Source organism: Maniola hyperantus, chromosome 4 (genome assembly GCF_902806685.2).
Source record: "Maniola hyperantus chromosome 4, iAphHyp1.2, whole genome shotgun sequence".
NCBI classification, from domain to species: domain Eukaryota; kingdom Metazoa; phylum Arthropoda; class Insecta; order Lepidoptera; family Nymphalidae; genus Maniola; species Maniola hyperantus.
Genome location: NC_048539.1, coordinates 14,038,104 through 14,055,337, shown reverse-complemented (window position 1 = coordinate 14,055,337; position 17,234 = coordinate 14,038,104). Strand labels below are relative to the sequence as shown.

General features: G+C 42.3%; 1 protein-coding gene across 14 annotated transcripts in view; it reads left to right on the top strand.

Moving 5' to 3' along the window:
- poe (E3 ubiquitin-protein ligase-like protein poe) overlaps positions 1-17,234 on the top strand; it is an 84,208-nt gene that overhangs the window by 49,610 nt on the left and 17,364 nt on the right. For 6 of the 14 annotated variants that reach the window (XM_069509848.1, XM_069509838.1, XM_069509839.1 and 3 more), the window contains 20 exons: positions 161-306; positions 1,104-1,169; positions 2,488-2,657; positions 3,317-3,560; positions 3,759-3,962; positions 4,303-4,401; positions 5,192-5,351; positions 5,909-6,071; positions 6,481-6,723; positions 7,409-7,525; positions 7,817-7,920; positions 8,740-8,884; positions 9,444-9,635; positions 9,910-10,084; positions 10,645-10,779; positions 11,354-11,453; positions 11,949-12,168; positions 12,606-12,796; positions 13,354-13,460; positions 16,632-16,792. In XM_069509848.1, coding sequence (XP_069365949.1) covers positions 161-306; positions 1,104-1,169; positions 2,488-2,657; positions 3,317-3,560; positions 3,759-3,962; positions 4,303-4,401; positions 5,192-5,351; positions 5,909-6,071; positions 6,481-6,723; positions 7,409-7,525; positions 7,817-7,920; positions 8,740-8,884; positions 9,444-9,635; positions 9,910-10,084; positions 10,645-10,779; positions 11,354-11,453; positions 11,949-12,168; positions 12,606-12,796; positions 13,354-13,460; positions 16,632-16,792 — 3,142 coding nt within the window. The remainder of the gene's footprint in view (positions 1-160; positions 307-1,103; positions 1,170-2,487; positions 2,658-3,316; positions 3,561-3,758; positions 3,963-4,302; positions 4,402-5,191; positions 5,352-5,908; positions 6,072-6,480; positions 6,724-7,408; positions 7,526-7,816; positions 7,921-8,739; positions 8,885-9,443; positions 9,636-9,909; positions 10,085-10,644; positions 10,780-11,353; positions 11,454-11,948; positions 12,169-12,605; positions 12,797-13,353; positions 13,461-16,631; positions 16,793-17,234) is intronic. The other 8 variants (XM_069509841.1, XM_069509837.1, XM_069509849.1 and 5 more) reach the window with 4 other exon arrangements.

Genomic DNA, 17,234 nt, shown 5'->3' with positions numbered 1-17,234 from the left:
GCTTTGCAACATCGTCTGGTGGTTCGTCATAGATAACTGATAACCGTTGCTAGCTACGACAATACCGATACGGTACGCTAGAGTCACGGCAACCGTTTTCAGTTACGTTATGCTATAGCGGACACATGTCTAGCCCCTACATAGTCAGTTGTATATTTAGATCTGACGACGAAGGCAGCACTGCGGCTACAGACGGGAGCACTCTGCGCACATCGCCTGCCGAGGCGGGAGGTTCCGCCGCGTCCGACAGCGGCGGATCAGCCGCGGAAAGCATTGGAGGAGTTTCTGGACGAAGCAGTGCTTACGGTAAGTTCATGTGGACCAGCGTTTAATTTGTACTTCGATTCAATAAATTAAAAAACTAGTCAAGTCAACCAGCCTAGCTCACGAAGGGTTCAGTACCGTCGTAAGGAAAATAACACTTTTAATTTCTTTTTGTAATGTAACCACAAACTCACGGTTTTCGGGTTAATATTTCCTTTACTTGTGCTATAAGACATTGCTACCTGTGATTCTAGGTCAACGGGATGAAACGGTTTTTATTTGGGGTCACAATTTTGATTCCCTTGACGGGTCTCGACAGACACGACAGATAAAAAGACAAGCAACAAAGTGATCCTATAAGGGCGTTTGTGCACTAATCTGTATTCGGTTCGTATTATTGTTTTTTATGTTAACAAAAAACGTATCGCCGTATTTTTGTTTACATAAAAACACGAATATGAACCGAATACGGATGAGTGCTCAAACGCCCTAAGGGTTTCTTTTTCCTTTTGAGGTACGGAACCCTTAAAAACATATAGAATATAGATGTATATGAAATTTGTAAGTAGGTGAAACAAAGCAAGTTTACATAGTCGAAAAAAAGTCAGTTGGAAAATCGATATTATGTAGGTGGTATTTTTAAGGATTCTCGGGGTGTTGCCGATGGCATCCCTTTAAAAATCCAAAATGGCGAATTTACATTACAACAAAACGAAGCCAGCTGTTGTTTATGAGCATCAGTTACTTCATTAGGAAAATGACTATTAAGTATTTGCTGAGTTAGTAATCAAGTGTTTGCTTACGCTTGTTTGTGTGAGTGAGAAAAGTGTGTGTTGTAGGCGAGATGTCAGCGCCAACCGGCACTTCCTGCACCACAGCCATGGAAGTAACATCTGCTGTCGCAGGCTAGTATTATCTAAATATAATCCATTTTCCCTTAGCTTAATTAATGTATGCGTATCGCAGGTACCATTACAAGAACGCACGAGCGATGCGTTCAGCGGCTTCATAATACATCTCCAGTGGCCCTACCGCGGTTGTTTGACAGTTACAATGTCACGATCGCAATCATCTCTGATTGCGCTCACTATTGGCCACAATGCATTGTTGCAACAAGAATCGCACAAATTCAGCCAATCAGAACAATTGAGATTGTAATAATGATTGATGCAGGTTTTAGACAATTGCCCTACAGGTTTATTTATTAGCTCATACGACGTCTTAATTTACTACACACTAGATGGATCATTTTTAATGAAAAAAAATTGCAGTTGGTCGCTTTTGTTTATAAATAACTAGTTGATGCCTGCGTCTTCGTCCACATGGATTTATGTTTTTGAAAATCCCGTGGGAACTCTTTGATTTTCCGGGATAAAAAGAAGCCTATCTCCTTCCCCGGGATGCAAGCTATCGCTGCACCAAATTTCGGCAAAATTTATTGAACGGATGAGCCGTGGCCCGTGAAAGGCTAGCAGACAGACAGCCAGACACACTTTCGCATTTATAATATTAGTATGGATATTATGGATGAATACCGCGCGCCCATGCGTTCTACGAAGCCATGTGCTTATCTTTTAGGTTACTTTAAAGTACAAAGCTATTAATGTGTTCGATCCATCCATTCATCCATGTATCTCAGATAGTTTGGTATCCATTTATGCTCACCACTAGCATTTCGACGTCCTGCACGTTCCTTGTTGTTTTCCATTAACGTAACATTTTCATGCCTCGTAATTTCAAACCCTAAATATAATCTGTTCAAGTCTATTTTGCATGAAGTGTCGGATGGGCTAACGCCTCTCCATACATAACTCTGGCTGCACAACCTTAATATCAATACATTCTATCTAGCATGTGTCAACCTGTATCATACCTGAATCTCGTGAGGTTCAGGTGTCTGAATAACAAAATGTGTTGTATCATCCCATCATTTCGAAGTACACAATGCTTAATGTTCACTAGCAATAAAACTTGCCGAAATCAGTTTTCACTGTCTTGTCAAGCTCAATTTCTACAAGTTTAGGTAACTAAAACTTGCAGATATTGACTTGCTGCGAGTATTTATACAGTGCAAGTGATTTGCCAGAGCTGAGTTCTGCATCAATATTAATTTCTGCAACAAAAATTTACAGAAGTTGACTCGTTGCGAGTGTTTACAATGTAAGTGACTTACCATAGCTGACTACTATGTGCATAAGATCAACAGGTCTGTTTTTGTAATAGCAGGTCCGTCAGGCTCGTCCCAGCCAGTGGCATCGACATCTCGCACAGTTGAAGTAGAAAATGAGGCACGCAAACTGCACGCACTACGTCTGACCTTGCTGTCGGCAGCTCTCGACGCATTGCCTTCCCTAAGGACTTTACCTGGTGTACGCGCTATACCGTTTGTACAGGTGAGTAATTTTTAATTAGTTTCGGATTGAGTATGTTGCCCTACTGGGCGCTGCAGCCTCAATGGAGGAGAGGGGTCGGCGAGTACGATGATCCGCCTAGGAGTAAGCCCTGGGGCTCGAAGAAATAATTGGAGGGATCGAGGGGCAATCTCTTCCTAAGGGTGAGGTGCGGACCACGCTTAGGATGACGTTGGGATGGATGAACTTGATTAGTCGTATGCTCCCGAGACCATGGCGTGAGTCCACGAAAGCGGGGACCTCATCTCTCTAAATGCTGTGTAGATTGTGTGTCTTGTATTGCCCTACAATGGTTGCATTTTCGGTCATGATTTGACCGTCGGGGTCGTTAAGGACGTACTTAGGGCGCCTTTCTTTTATCGCGGGGGACAGGTGAGTAATATTTCCTTCGCTTTATTTTTTGAGTAATTTTGATTTTGCACTTTCTTGTTAGTCAAGAAAATTTTCCATTGAATATATCACAGATTGAATTGGATTCTCCTTTTGTTGTTTAGTTTTTATAACTTGTGAAAGGCGAAACTTTGATGTGTCTCGGCAAACGTCGTTGGTTACTTAATCACCGGTTAACTAATTTCTAAGCAACGCTATGTTAGCTAATAAAGTTTTTTTTTTAATTCTTGAAAATGTTTTTTACCTGCCAGGTTGTGCTAATGCTTGCCGGTGACTTGGACTCGAGTGTTGAAGGTGACCGAGCGGTCCTCGAGCGTCTCCTTGAAGTGCTTGTAGCAGAATTGGATATTCAGCCCGAAGAGGGCACGAGTGGCGAGAGTGCGGAGCGACAGTTGCAACTAGCGATCATGAGGCTGGAACATTTGGCCTCTGAACTAGATGTTTATGAAAGGACTAATAGGAGAGAATTGCAGCTTGTCATCATGCGTCTTCTCAGTGAGTATTATTTTTGTGTGAACCGTTATAGTACGAGTTCACCTCTAAGTGCTAGTAGTAGAACTGAGCACTCAGATTGATGAATGTGTGATGTGAATAGGCCTTAATAATTGTTGTATTATCCACAAATAAAATTGGATTGTACGTAGACCCGATACGTACGTGAATAGGCCTTAAGAATTGTTATTTTATCTACAGGTGTACTAATGGCCCGGTGGAAGACCTGCGGATCAGGCGCGGGCAGCTCGGGCAACTCGGTGGCGCGCGGCGAGGCGACGGGCGCCGCGTGCGCCGCGCACGTGTCGCGCCTGGCCGCCGCCGCGCTCGTGCGTGCCGGCGCGCCCAAGCATTGCTACAACGTGCTGGCTGCCCTACTGCCCTATTGGAAGGAGAAGACCGCCAGTGAGTACAAGTAAAAAGTCACTTATAAAGAGAAGTGCTTCCCTGTCCACTTTTTGTCTTTTTACTTTTTGATACAAATATATTAAACCATGAGGCGACGTGGGACCTTTGACAGAAGCGAAGCTGTACTCGCTCTTTACAACCAGCCCAGCCAATATTTTCTCTCTGTATTGTCTTGTTCAACTGTAGGCAACAATACGAGCTGCCCAGCCAATAATATTTGTTTAATTTTATTTTTTGAAAACGTAAATTGTTAATGTTTCTTGCAATACTTTCTAGTGTCTCACTATTCATCAATTAATAGTCTATCCTTGTCTGACACCATAGTTTCTATTTAAAGGTACTGGCACCACTACAACTGGACAGCAACTGCTGAAACCGCAGCCGCCTCAACCTCTGCCAGACATGCAACCGTTCTTTGTTAAAGAATATGTTAAAAGTAAGTTTTTTTTTTAAATAGAAATAGCGAGCAAACGAGCAGGCGGGTCACCTAACGTTACCGCCGCCCATGAACATTTGCAGCACCAGAGGAACCGCCGATGCGTTGCCGGCCTTTTAGGAATTTGTTGGTCCGCCCCTTGAATAACCCCATGTTATAATCTAGTGGGAACACCGCCGATGGGAGTTGGTACCACAGTTTGCACGTGCGTGGAAAGAGGGTTCTGGCGCAGCGGACGGTCGAAGTGCACCAGACACCCAGATGGTGAGGGTGAAATTCCTTACGGTGGCGCGCGGTGCGGTTGTAGAAAAATGAGGGTGGAATGAAGTCAAAAAGCTCTTCAGGGCACTCCCCATTATAAAGGCGATAGAACACGCATAGAGAGCTTACGTCTCTGCGGTGCTCCAGGCTTTCCAACGAGCTTTCGAATACATCATTAAAAGATATTCACTAAAAGTACTATTTATAGAGGGTTCACCAGTCACCTACCTATGCGCAACAAAACACTCATTCCTGAGCAAATATCAAACAATTCAAAAGAACAAAGTGACTTAGACTTAGCATACTGTAACATACGTACCTACTGTATTCATGCAAGTCAAACGAATTTGAACTGTCAAAAAATCCTAGAACATGCTAAGTCTTACAGCTAGATTGGGCGGAATATCAAAATATTCAGCCTCTTTCCTACAGATGTGACAGGATATGTGGCAAAAGATGTTTGTGAAACCTTCCAATATCTAGTGTCTAACTAGATTGCGCGAATAGTTTTTTTTATCTATTGTGACAGGTCATGCTCTGGACGTGTTCGACAACTACCCTCAATTGGTGATGGAGATGGCGCTCCGCCTGCCCTGCCAGATCCACAAACACTGCGACCCCAAGCACTTCGACGGCCGCTGGCGGACCTTGCTCTGCGAGTATATGATGAACCAGCAGACTCCGCTCAGGTAAAACGCTATCATGCATCAAACTAGTGGTTCACCCCAAACTAAGACCTCGCCTTCTATTAGTTCGGCCTTCTGTCCTGCCTACTGATTCACTAATTCATTGTCTAACGGTGAATAATAGCCATCAAGCTCATTTGACATTTATTAAACCGCCACCCATGAACATTTGCAGTAGGAACACACAAATTCATCAATTTCGAACGCCTCGCTTTGCTCGGTAATTTTTTCTCTAAGTTTGTTCAGCATATAGTACAACATCTCGAATAGATTCAATTTTCACCCCTTTGTTTACCAAATGAAAATAAATAATTGAAAGTACTTATGTGGAGTTTTGGAAAGCTATTCAGACGATAGATGATGCCCGCGACTTCGTCCGTGTGGATTTTAAAAATTCCATGGTAATTATTTTGTTGGCGCTAATATCTGGGCGTCCAATAAGAACTAGATATCCCAGGATGTAACTGGGACTGATACTGGTTTGAGATTTCTTTACGATAGTGCAGAACTCTTCGTGTGCGAGTCCGACTCGCACTTAACCGGTTTTTTATCACTCGTAGGAAACAAGTGCGCAAGCTGCTGTTGCTGCTGTGCGGCACGCGTGAACGTTACCGCCAGCTGCGCGACGTGCACGCACTGGACACGCATCTGAACGCCGCACGCGCGCTGCTCGGCACGGATCCCGCTTACGACAAGCTCGTGCGGCTTATGGACCATTTGAAGGCAAGTTGTGAAATATTTGCCGAAACCTTGATAAATAGAGAAATAAATACTTATCTGAGTACTCTTGCACTAGCAGTTGCCTGCGACTTCGTCCGCGTTATCATCATCGTCATGATCATCCCATCGCTGGCAACACTGAGTATCTACAGGGTCTTCTTTCAGAATGAGAAAGGTTTAGGCTATTGTCTGCCCAGTGCGGATTGGCAGACTTCATACACCTTTGAGAACATTGTAATAATGGAGAACTTTTAGGCATGCAGGTTGCCTCACGGTGTTTTCCTTCGACGTTAAAGCAAGTGATATTTTAATAACTTAAGTTAAAACGCTCATAACTCTGAAAAGTTAGAGTTTGAATATTGGGTTAGAGGTTAATTTAGTTACTTAATCCCAAAACGTCATTTTGTCATAGGCGTGTGCGGAAATCGTATCTGCGCGTACAGGCAACTGGCAGCACACGTGTTGCTCGGAGCGGCGCGAAACTCTCGGCTGGCTGGTGAAGTCTGCGCGCCGCTTGCACCCGCACGTGGCGCCCACTGTGCTGCAACTGCTGCAGGCTGCGTTGTGCGCGCCCTCGCCGACCCCTCCCGCGCCCGCGCCTGCGTCTGCCGCCCCCGCAGCGCCCGCCGCGCAACGACCAGCTGTACAGGACAAGGTAAGTGATCCCCACAGTTTGAACGTGATTTTAGTACTGATTTATTCGTGTCTTCGCTGTAATGGACACAAACTGGCATCCTGGACGCCTCATAATTCCAGAGAACTAGAAAATTGGTATATGAAGTCACACGAGTTGCTTGGAGCGGCGCGAAACCCTCGGCAGGCAGGTGAAGTCTGCGCGCCGTCTGCACCCGCACGTGGTGCCCACTGTGCTGCAACAGCTGCAGGCTGCGTTGTGTGCACCCCTCCCGCGTCCGCTCCTGCGTCTGCGCCCCCGCAACTCCCGTCGCGTAACGGGCAGTTGTACAGGACAATAGCTAGTTGACCCAAAGTTTGAAGCTGATTTTAGCAGTGATTTATCCGCGTCTTCGCTTTAATATGAACTGAAATCCTGTAGCTCGATTCCGCAAAACCAGCATCAATAATTATTACAATCGCAATGTTGTGATTGGGTGAATTTATGGTATTCTTGTTGCAACAATGCATTGTAGCCAATAGTAAGCAAGCATCAACCAATCGGAGGCGATCGTGACATTGTAGCTGTCATTGTACCGCAAAAGAGGCCGCTGGTCGCCTGATAATGTTGGAGAATAAGAAAATTTAAACAGTTTTTTTTTCAACTTTTTTGTTGCATGTATAAAAATGCATAATTTACGTTCCTTCAATATTCGTTATTCCTGTAGACTTCTTCGGAGTGGCCGGAACGTGAGCGCAGCGCCGAAAGCGACGCCTTCGTGTCAGACGGCTCCAAGTTCCAGGAACAGAGAGTGCCGCAACTTGTGCAGCAAATACTTAAGCAGGTAAAATATATGTAAACCCACAACTATACGAAAATTAATATCTATAAGCCAAAGTATGTTGTACTAGCTTATTCCCGTGTCTTCGTCCACATGGCCTACACAAATTAAAACCCCTATTTTTAAAAATCCTTTCTTAGAGGATGTCTACGTTATAATAGCTATCTGCATGCAAAATTTCAGCACGATCCGTCCAGCAGTTTGAGCTGTGCGTTGATAGATCAGTCAGTCAGTCAGTTAGTCAGTCACTTTTTCATTTATATATTTAGATTAATTCATTTTGTTTACTGTCAGGTCTCCCAGGAAGAATTGAATTTGTTCGTGAAAGCGTTCTTGCTTGAAACCAATTCGACGGCAGTTCGTTGGCAGGCACACGCTTTGTTGCTCGCTATCTACAAGTAAGTACATTTATAACAACAGTTTTTTTTAAATATATGAGTAATGAGCTAACGAGGTCACCTGGTACCAAGTGATTATCACCGTCTATGAAAATCTAAGCACCAGGATTATTATTTTTTAAATTTAATACGTATTTTAGAGAGAATACGGCAGGTGAAAGCTGTTTCTACAATTTGCAGGTTGTGCATGGCTGGATCTGGAATAACGCAAAAACTTACCAGGAATCTAAGCTTGATATTTTTATATTTTGTAAACAAAGATAACCTAAAATTTCATCTAAATATCTGCTTCATCATCATCAGCCTGTGGATTTCCACTTTTGGACATAGACCTTCCCTAAAGAGTGCCACCACACCGGCGGGGTGATTACGTATCTCGCGACAGGCGTAAATCTCGCGATCATTGCTGTCAAACGTCCGGCTTGAGAGAGACGGCAATAGCCACAAAGCAAAATAAGAAGAGAGACCACTGAACTGTCGCATTGCTACTGGTGTCGCGTTGCTGTCGCTAGGTTTTACGTACCTAATCACCCCGCCGGTCCTCAGCAAATACCTGCTTATCTGCTAACAAAATGTTTATCCATACTAATATTACTTATAAATGCGAAAGTGTGTCTGTCTGTCTGTCAGCTAGCCTTTCACGGCCCATCCGTTCAACTGATTTTGACAAAATTTGGTACAGATATAGCTTGCATCCCGGGGAAGGACATAGGCTACTTTTTATCCCGGAAAATCAAAGAGTTGGCACGGGATTTTTACTACCTAAATCCACGCGTACGAAGTCGCGGGCATCATCTAGTTGTTTATATTTGTTTGTAGCAACTGTTCGCAAGCTGAGCAAGCTTCCCTGGTGTCGCTGTTGTGGGGACTGTGGCCCACATTGCCGCAGTACGGACGCAAGGCTGCACAGTTCGTAGACCTGCTGGGGTACTTCACGCTGAAGACACCTAACATCGATACAGAGGTAAACTCGACAAACTTCTCAGATTAGATTCCCAAACTTTCCCATCACAATCGTAATCATAGGCTGAAATCTATAGAACATGATTTGACTAAAACATGTACGGGTTACAGTTATGTCTCTCTATTCCATAAAACTTCTTTTTAGTATGCAATAAAGAATTTTCATTAATTCATTCATTCTTTCATCTATCTCCGACTTAAATCTGTCTCGTTTTATTATAAGTCTGAGTAAAGTCAAAGTACATTATGTGTATATATCTCGAAAATACAGCTAGTATTATTGGCACCATTCCATGCTGCCAATAAAACTAGCTAGGTGGGACGCTTCGGCCGTGGCTAGTTACCACCCTACCGGCAAAGCCGTGCCGCTAAGTGACTTAGCGTTTCGGTACAATGCCGTGTAGAAACCAAATGGGCATGGGTTTAATAAAAACTGCCATACCCCTTCTAGGTTAGCCCGCTTCCATCTTAGACAGCATCATCACTTACCACCAGGTGAGATTGCAGTCAATGGCTAAATTTAACTTATATCTGAAACTCACAATCCTCTTTTTGTATAGAACTACATCGGCAGCGCGGTGGAACTGCTACGCAATCAGAACAAGCTGCTGTCCTCCCACGGGAACGCCGCTCTGTACGCCGCCCTGGGCGCGTACGTGGAGCTGGACGGCTACTACCTGGAGTCCGACCCGTGTCTCGTGTGCAACAACCCCGAGGTGCCCATGGCAACCATCAAGCTGCCCACTATCAAGGTATGTCATCGCTTAGCTGTGGAATGCATATATTTTGAGAAATATCGTGCCATATTTGCTCTGTCATGTCGAAAGTACGATTTGGTTCGGTAAAACATACGTTAGACATGACGGCGAGTCGTTTCTCAAAATGTATGCACTATATTATAAATAGGGGTGTCCACTTTTATTTTAACAATACTCAAGAGTAGATAATATAACTAGTCTTTAAAACCGTAGTCACTCAAGTCCTTGGCCCGACCAAATAAGAGCTAATCGCATATAACCGCCGCAGATCGACTCGAAGTTCACGACGACGACTCAGATCGTCAAGCTGGTCAACAGCCACATGATCAGCCGCATCAGTCTGCGCATCGGAGACATCAAGCGAAGCAAGATGGTGCGCACCATCAACTTCTACTACAATAATAGAACTGTGCAAGCTGTTCAAGAGCTTAAGAATAAACCGGGTAAGTTTCTATTTGAATAGATTCTGTTAGTTAATGTATACTTTCCAAGTTGCCTAGTACCACCGTATAGATGTGTTTGCCTTCAAAAATTACTTGAAAGAGATCCACCATTTTGAAGGGTCATAATTTTACATCTGAATAAAATTTAATCTTATCGTATGTTGAAGCCATAATTCAATTTGTTCTGTGGTTGACGCTTACGGAAAATAACTCTTTAATAATTAATGTACAGTACGCGGCAAAAAGTAATGTACATCGACCTTGAGAATGACATTTCGGCTTTGTAGAGCGTTGTCTTGTCACTCATACCTATATGACATTTTGTCGGTCTCAACGACCGAGACAGTGCTCTACAAATCTGCTATCTCCTTCTAAAGGTCGATGTACATTAATTTTGGCCGCGCACGTTTGTATTTAACACTATATTAGAACGGCCGAATTTGAAAGTGTTATTCAATGAATTCAAGTTTGATTTGTAAGAAATAAAACTGCAATTATCTCTACTCATCTTTTGCCCACACTTAAGAATTTGTACAGCAACTGAATATTGTGATTAACAGGCATGTGGCACAAAGCTAAGCGCGTCCAACTACAATCGGGACAGTCTGAAGTGCGAGTTGACTTCCCGCTACCCATCGTCGCCTGTAACCTCATGATGGAGTATGCCGACTTCTATGAAAATCAACAAGCTACAGGTAAGAAAAAGTTCTTTGCTCTAACATACCTATTTTATTGTGGCTACTTCTGTTGTACACAATCTTAAAATTCCTTAGCCTCAAGAGCTCGACGGTTAAAGGTGCGAACAGAGGCTCAATAGCTCAACCGTTAAAGGAGTGGACTGAAAACCGAAAGGTCGACGGTTCAAACCCTGCCCGTTGCACTATTGTCGTACCTACTCCTAGCACAAGCTTGACGCTTAGTTAAAGAGGAAAAGGGAATATTAGTCATTTAACATGGCTAATATTCTTTTAAAAAACTAAAATCCGAAAGGTCGGTGGTTCAAACCCCACCCGTTGCACTATTGTCGTAGCTATTCTTAGCACAAGCTTTATGCTTGGAGGGGAAAGGGGAATATCAGTCATGATAAACATGGCTAATATTCTTTAAAACAAACTAAAATGACAGGTCTAAACCTATTGCTATCCCTTTCATAAAGCTCACTGTGAAAAAGGAGAGCATTAGATTTGTACCTGTGAATTTTGTGCATAATAGTATTAGCCACATTGTCTTTAAAAAAACTTATACAATGCTGTATTGCTCTATTTTTAGGAGAATCTCTGCAATGCCCGCGTTGCTCTCAGTCAGTACCGGCGAATCCCGGCGTTTGCGCCAACTGTGGTGAAAACGTGTTCCAATGCCACAAATGCCGGTAAGTTCTATTATACGTTGTATATACTCTTGCAATTATTATAGTAATATAAGTAGTACAGATGCCTTCTAATTGTTGCGGCGTATAAACAGCAGATTTTCAACATAAAAAAATTACACAAATATTTTTTGCTTTTAGGTCTTTTCGCGTCATTTTTAAAATATCACAATTTTTTTGTTTTATTCTTCTGTGCACCTATATTTATGTGTGCTTATAAAATTTGAAAATAAATAAAATGAGTGCTATCTCAGAATTTTTTTAAAATTTTATAGGAAGCCAACGGTATACTAAGAAATAACTAATATATGACGACTTATATAAACTTAAGACTATCAATGCATACTCACTTACAAGATAATTCAACATGCTTAATCTAAAGCTTCTAAATAGTAATACTTAAACTAAGACATTCTTTGCATAAAATCTATAATTAAATTAATAAATAGAAATATATGGATATCCCAGTTTCGTTAACGATAAGTTTCCTTTTCTTAGGGCTATAAACTACGACGAAAAAGATCCCTTCCTATGCCACGCGTGTGGTTTCTGCAAGTACGCCAAATTCGACTACACGCTAACGGCTCGGCCGTGTTGCGCGGTCGACACCATCGAAAACGATGAAGAGCGCAAGAAGATGGTGCAAACTATCGGCGCGCTGCTCGATAAGGCCGATCGAGTCTACCGGCAGCTTATTGCTAACAAGCCTGTATTGGAGGTATGTACTCTAACATCATTATTAACTGATAGACGGCCACTGCTGGACATAGGTCTTTTGTAGGGACTTCCACGCGCCACCAGCGCTACGACTCGTTGATGTCGTCTATCCATCTAGTGGGGGTTCTTCCAGTGCAACGCTTTTCGGTGCGAGGTCGCCATTGTACACCTTGGGACCCAAACGTATATATCGGTTTTTCGAATTATGTGCTGAAGCTAATAAGATAAGCTGAATTGGCAATGGGTAGACATTGCCACTTCAGCTTCGCAACCTGCTGAATTATGACTGTTACTCTTCTTCTTACCTTGGGGCCCAAATGTCTATCGGTTTTTCGAACTATGTGCTCTGCCCATTGCCACTTCAGCTTCGTAACCTGCCGAACTATGACTGTTACTCTTCTTCTTTCTATCTTATTTTCATTGTCAACCCTTTCACAGTCGTTAGTGCACAAGATCAGTGAGCATCGTGTGGAAGGTCGTCCCGATGAGAACAGCAACGGAGCGGGCGGAGCGTTCGGCGGCGCGCAGATCAACCGCGTCATACAGACGCTCGCTCACAAGTACTGCGTGGAGAGCAAAGGCCACTTCGAGGACTTGTCCAAGATCATACAGAAGGTTTTGGCTTGCAGGTAAATATGATAAACGAGTTCTGGTTCAGCTTTGCTTTGATTCCACGAAATCTTGAGCTTTCGTGCGGTCACATATCCTTTTAAATTATTTTAAACAACGTTGTTTTCGTGTTGAGGAGACTCGTGTCTTGTTTCCTAATTTTTATTTATTTATTCGTACCAAAAACTTGCGGACGAGAGAATCCCGGCGATCGCCGTGTGACAAAATTCGATTATCGGCGCGATAGGTCCTGTGGAGATTGGCCCATAGAGTTCGTGTATTGGAATTTGGTACACGGCGAGATTATCGCTGCGATTCTCTCGTCCGTGGAGATGGCGCTTTAAAAGAAAAAGATACGAAGTGGACAGGAAAGTACTTATCTCTACCAGTGACCTTTGACCCTTGGTAATTTGTCTGTATGCCTATTATCTTAAATTAATTTATCATGAAGAATTTACAACGAGTTGAGTTAAAAAAAAGCTCCAAACTTCTTTATTGTTTCGATGGTAATTTATTTATATTATTATTCCTTAGACTTTTGATATGTTAGGTTATAAAATGGTAATATTTTCTGCAGGAAAGAATTAGTCGCCTACGACAGGTCACAGAGTGAGCAGCTTAAAGGAGATACTTTACCTGTGTATGCGGGACTCCTGCAGAACTATGATGGCGACGTTACTAAAGGTAAACTCACAATAATTTAAAGTTCTTTTTTAGTTATTCAGATACAATTTAGCCCTTGACTGCAATCTCACCTGGACCCTGGTGGTAGGTGATGATAATCTAAGATGGAAGCGGGCTAATCTGGAAGGGGTGTGGCAGTATTAAACCCATACCCCCCTTTGGTTTCTGTTTTACACTGCATCGTATCGGAACGCTAAATCGCTTGGCGGCACGGCTTTGCCGGTAGGGTGGTAACTGGCCACGGCTAAATTTTCCCACCAGACCTGACGAAACTTATAAATTATAAAATTCCCAATTTCCCCAGCTGGATATCGAACCCGGCCTGATAAGATACAGCGCTCACCACTGCGCCAGGGAGGTCGTCTACTTTACAAGTTTCTCTCTGGTTGTTTCATTCCATTAGTGGGTCACTAAAGGCGTGTGACACTGTGTTGTACTTCAAGACACCAGCAGGCCGATTGCGAATCGACTGCATCTATCATTTAATGACAGCATCAATGTCAAAATATGGTTTTCCTATCACGGTTCGGTGAGACAGTCCATAAAGGATAGATGTGGACAAAAAAATGTTTTGACAGTTCATTTACACTATCGATAAAATTTATTGTATGAAAAATGCTATTGCGGACGCGTTTTGAAGTTTGATGTCATATAAGAACCTCGACAAATGTTACGTCAAATGAGGTTTTCATTGAAACAACTCGAGAGGTGTTTTTATCAGTGACATAAGCTATCCGCAAATCGTTTTACTACTTATATTAATTAAAATAAAGTTATGAAAGGGATTAAAAAAGGCTATAGTAATTTTTCTGCTAGATAAGAAATCAATTATTAATTTTAGAAGCTAGTATAATAGTATAAAAGTATTTTTAGATTAATGTAAGTCTCATAAGTACTTTTAAAAGAATATGTGATGACTCTTTCATTAGTAGGTTTGATGCACAGAGTACATTAAATATAGAGGTATACTAGCACTGAGAAATGAGAATCACAGAGTACTTTTTACACGCACCTATAACTTCTTGGAGAACAGTTATGTGCATTTTAACTAAATAATTAAATATCATTGCTTTAACGGTGATGGAAAACATCGTGTGGAAACCTGCATGCCTGAGAGTTCTCCAAAATGTTATCGAAGGTGTGTGAAGTGAAGTCTACCAATCCGCATTTGGCCAGCATGGTAGACTATGGCCAAAACTCTTCTCACACTCAAGAGAACCGTACTCTATAGTGAGCCAGCGACAAGCTGAACATAATAGTATACCTTTGACTCCTTTGAGAACAATATGGAGAACTCTCAGGCATGCAGATTTCCTCATGATATTTCCTTCACCGCTAAATCAAGTTAAGTATAATTAATTGTTTAAAACGCACATAACTCTTAGAGATGCGTACCTAGAATTGAACCCCCAACCTTCAATTATTCAGAGGTGGACATCCTAACCACTAGGCTCTTCGGGGAACTTGTCCAAAAGTCAAATCATTTTCTGATTTAATTGATTTAGCTTTAGAAATTACTTTGGAATTTAAATTATTTAGGCAAATAAAACAACAGTTTGATGATTTTTTATGTATTCTTTTATTAAAGTAGATTAGATTCTGACATTTTAATTATATCACCATCTGCTTCTTATAAATCTAATCTGGCACCGTTCATTATTTTATTTGTCTCTGCACGGGGTCCAAGAGCTCGAGTTCACAACATATCCCAATCCATATCTTTGTCAGGATGAAGAAATGAATGCAGCACTGTATTACCTTTGCCTGAAAAAAAATTATGATAACTGAGTAAGTGACCACTGACTGTGTTGCTTAATCTATACCACTAGGCACTACCAGCTTCTGTTTAGGTATGACGTTGTCTGCGAAGACTTTAGAATCAGTGTATATGGTATCTTTGTTACTAATTTAGCTAATCCAAATTGTTTCTTTAAATATTTGTGGTGCGAAGGAGTAAGAAACATCCAAACTTTCATATGAAGAGCAACGTTTTAGGCAGCTCTAGATACATAACGAAACATACTCGAGAAAGCACTTGTAGTGTGGAGGTACTTAGGTACTATGAAGTCATAACCACCAGTAGCAATGGACTCAATTTGTATAATAGGTACTTTATGAAACGCTGTTAAAACTCCTCTAACTTTTCGGAGTTTAATACCATTGTAACAACTAAATATCACTTGCTTAGCTGTGAAGGAAAAGGAAGATCGTGAGGAAACCCGCATGAGAGCCTGTACTTGTATTGAATGATAACGTTTGTTAACTTACGAGTTCTAACTTCCAAGCAGCCACAGTCCGTCAATAAGGGTCCCAATACTTAGGCAAATCAGTGCCCAGGCATTTGCGTATAAGTTCAATGAGAAAAACTAAGTCTCCGGAGTCCGAGGAGCAAGCAAAGTTGCAGAATTAATCACAAAAAACAAACGCGTAAACTAAGGAAAAACAACAAAAAATTGTACTTTGTGGTCTGGGGTTCTAAATAGTTACCACAGACTAACTACTTATTTGTAATAAGTAACGTAGCCAAATTTAGAAGACTGTTATGTCCATGTAAATTGCTAGATTACCAAGTGATTACCATAGATATTCGATTTAGTCGGGTTATAAATAGGTCCGTGCTACCAATACGTCATCAAAATGTCGATAATGACCAAATGCGATATAGTGCATTAGTCGTCCGCGATAGCAAATTTATCAACTGTAACGATCACGATTCTTAAGGATATTTCTATTGCGATGTCACATGTCAGTTTACGGCAATCGGCCTGCTGTACAGTGCGACGAGGCTCTTTTGGCACTTGAATGACATTGACAGGGAGGCGCTGTTGGAGAACAAGCTAGCTTGCAGCAAGCAAGCTATAGTCGACGCATTTTAAACTGAGTCGTCGAGTTGTCTGTCTGTTTCGCTCACACTTACCTACGACCTGTAAGTGCGAGCGAAACAGACAGATAACTCGACGACTCAGTTTAAAATGCGTCGACTATAGCTAAAACAAATTGGCTTCGACTATTCAAATAAGAACAAAGGCAAAAGACACTTGACGGCAACGCAAGTTCCGATTTTCGCCACGCGCCAAAAGAGCCTTGTCGTACTGTACGCATTTGCATCAATCCTGATCTAACAGGTATTCTTGCTGGTACTAAATACTAATGGTCGCATGGTATGTGTAGAGAGTGGCGGGGCGTGCTACGGTTGCTCGCTGGCGTGCGCGGAGCAGTGCCTCACGCTGCTGCGGGCGCTGGCGTCGCAGCGCGAGCACCGCGCGCGCCTGTGCCGCTTCGGCCTCGTGCACGAACTGGTGCATCACAATCTGCATCGCGGCACCCCGCAGGTATCTAATTAATCACACTAATATTATAAAGAAGAAGAATATTCTTATGACACGCGGGCATCAGATAGTTAGCACTATTCTTACGAAAATTTTGTTGTTGCTCTTTATTTATTTTCAACTAGATGATGCCCGCGACTTTGTCCGCCTGGATTTAGGTTTTTAAAAATCCCGTGGGAACTCTTTGATTTTCCGGGATAAATAGTAGCCTATGTCCTTCCCCCGGATGCAAGCTATCGCTGTACTAAATTTCGTTAAAATGGGTTGAACGGATTGGCCGTTAAAGGCTAGCAGATAGACAGCCAGACACACTTTTTTTAATAAGAATATTAACCAAGCTAATCATGACTAATATTCTCCTTTCCCCTCTCAACTAAATGTAAAGCTTGTGCTAGGAGTAGGTAGGTAGGAGTGCTTCGGGTGGGTGTTTAAACCGGCGAAGTTT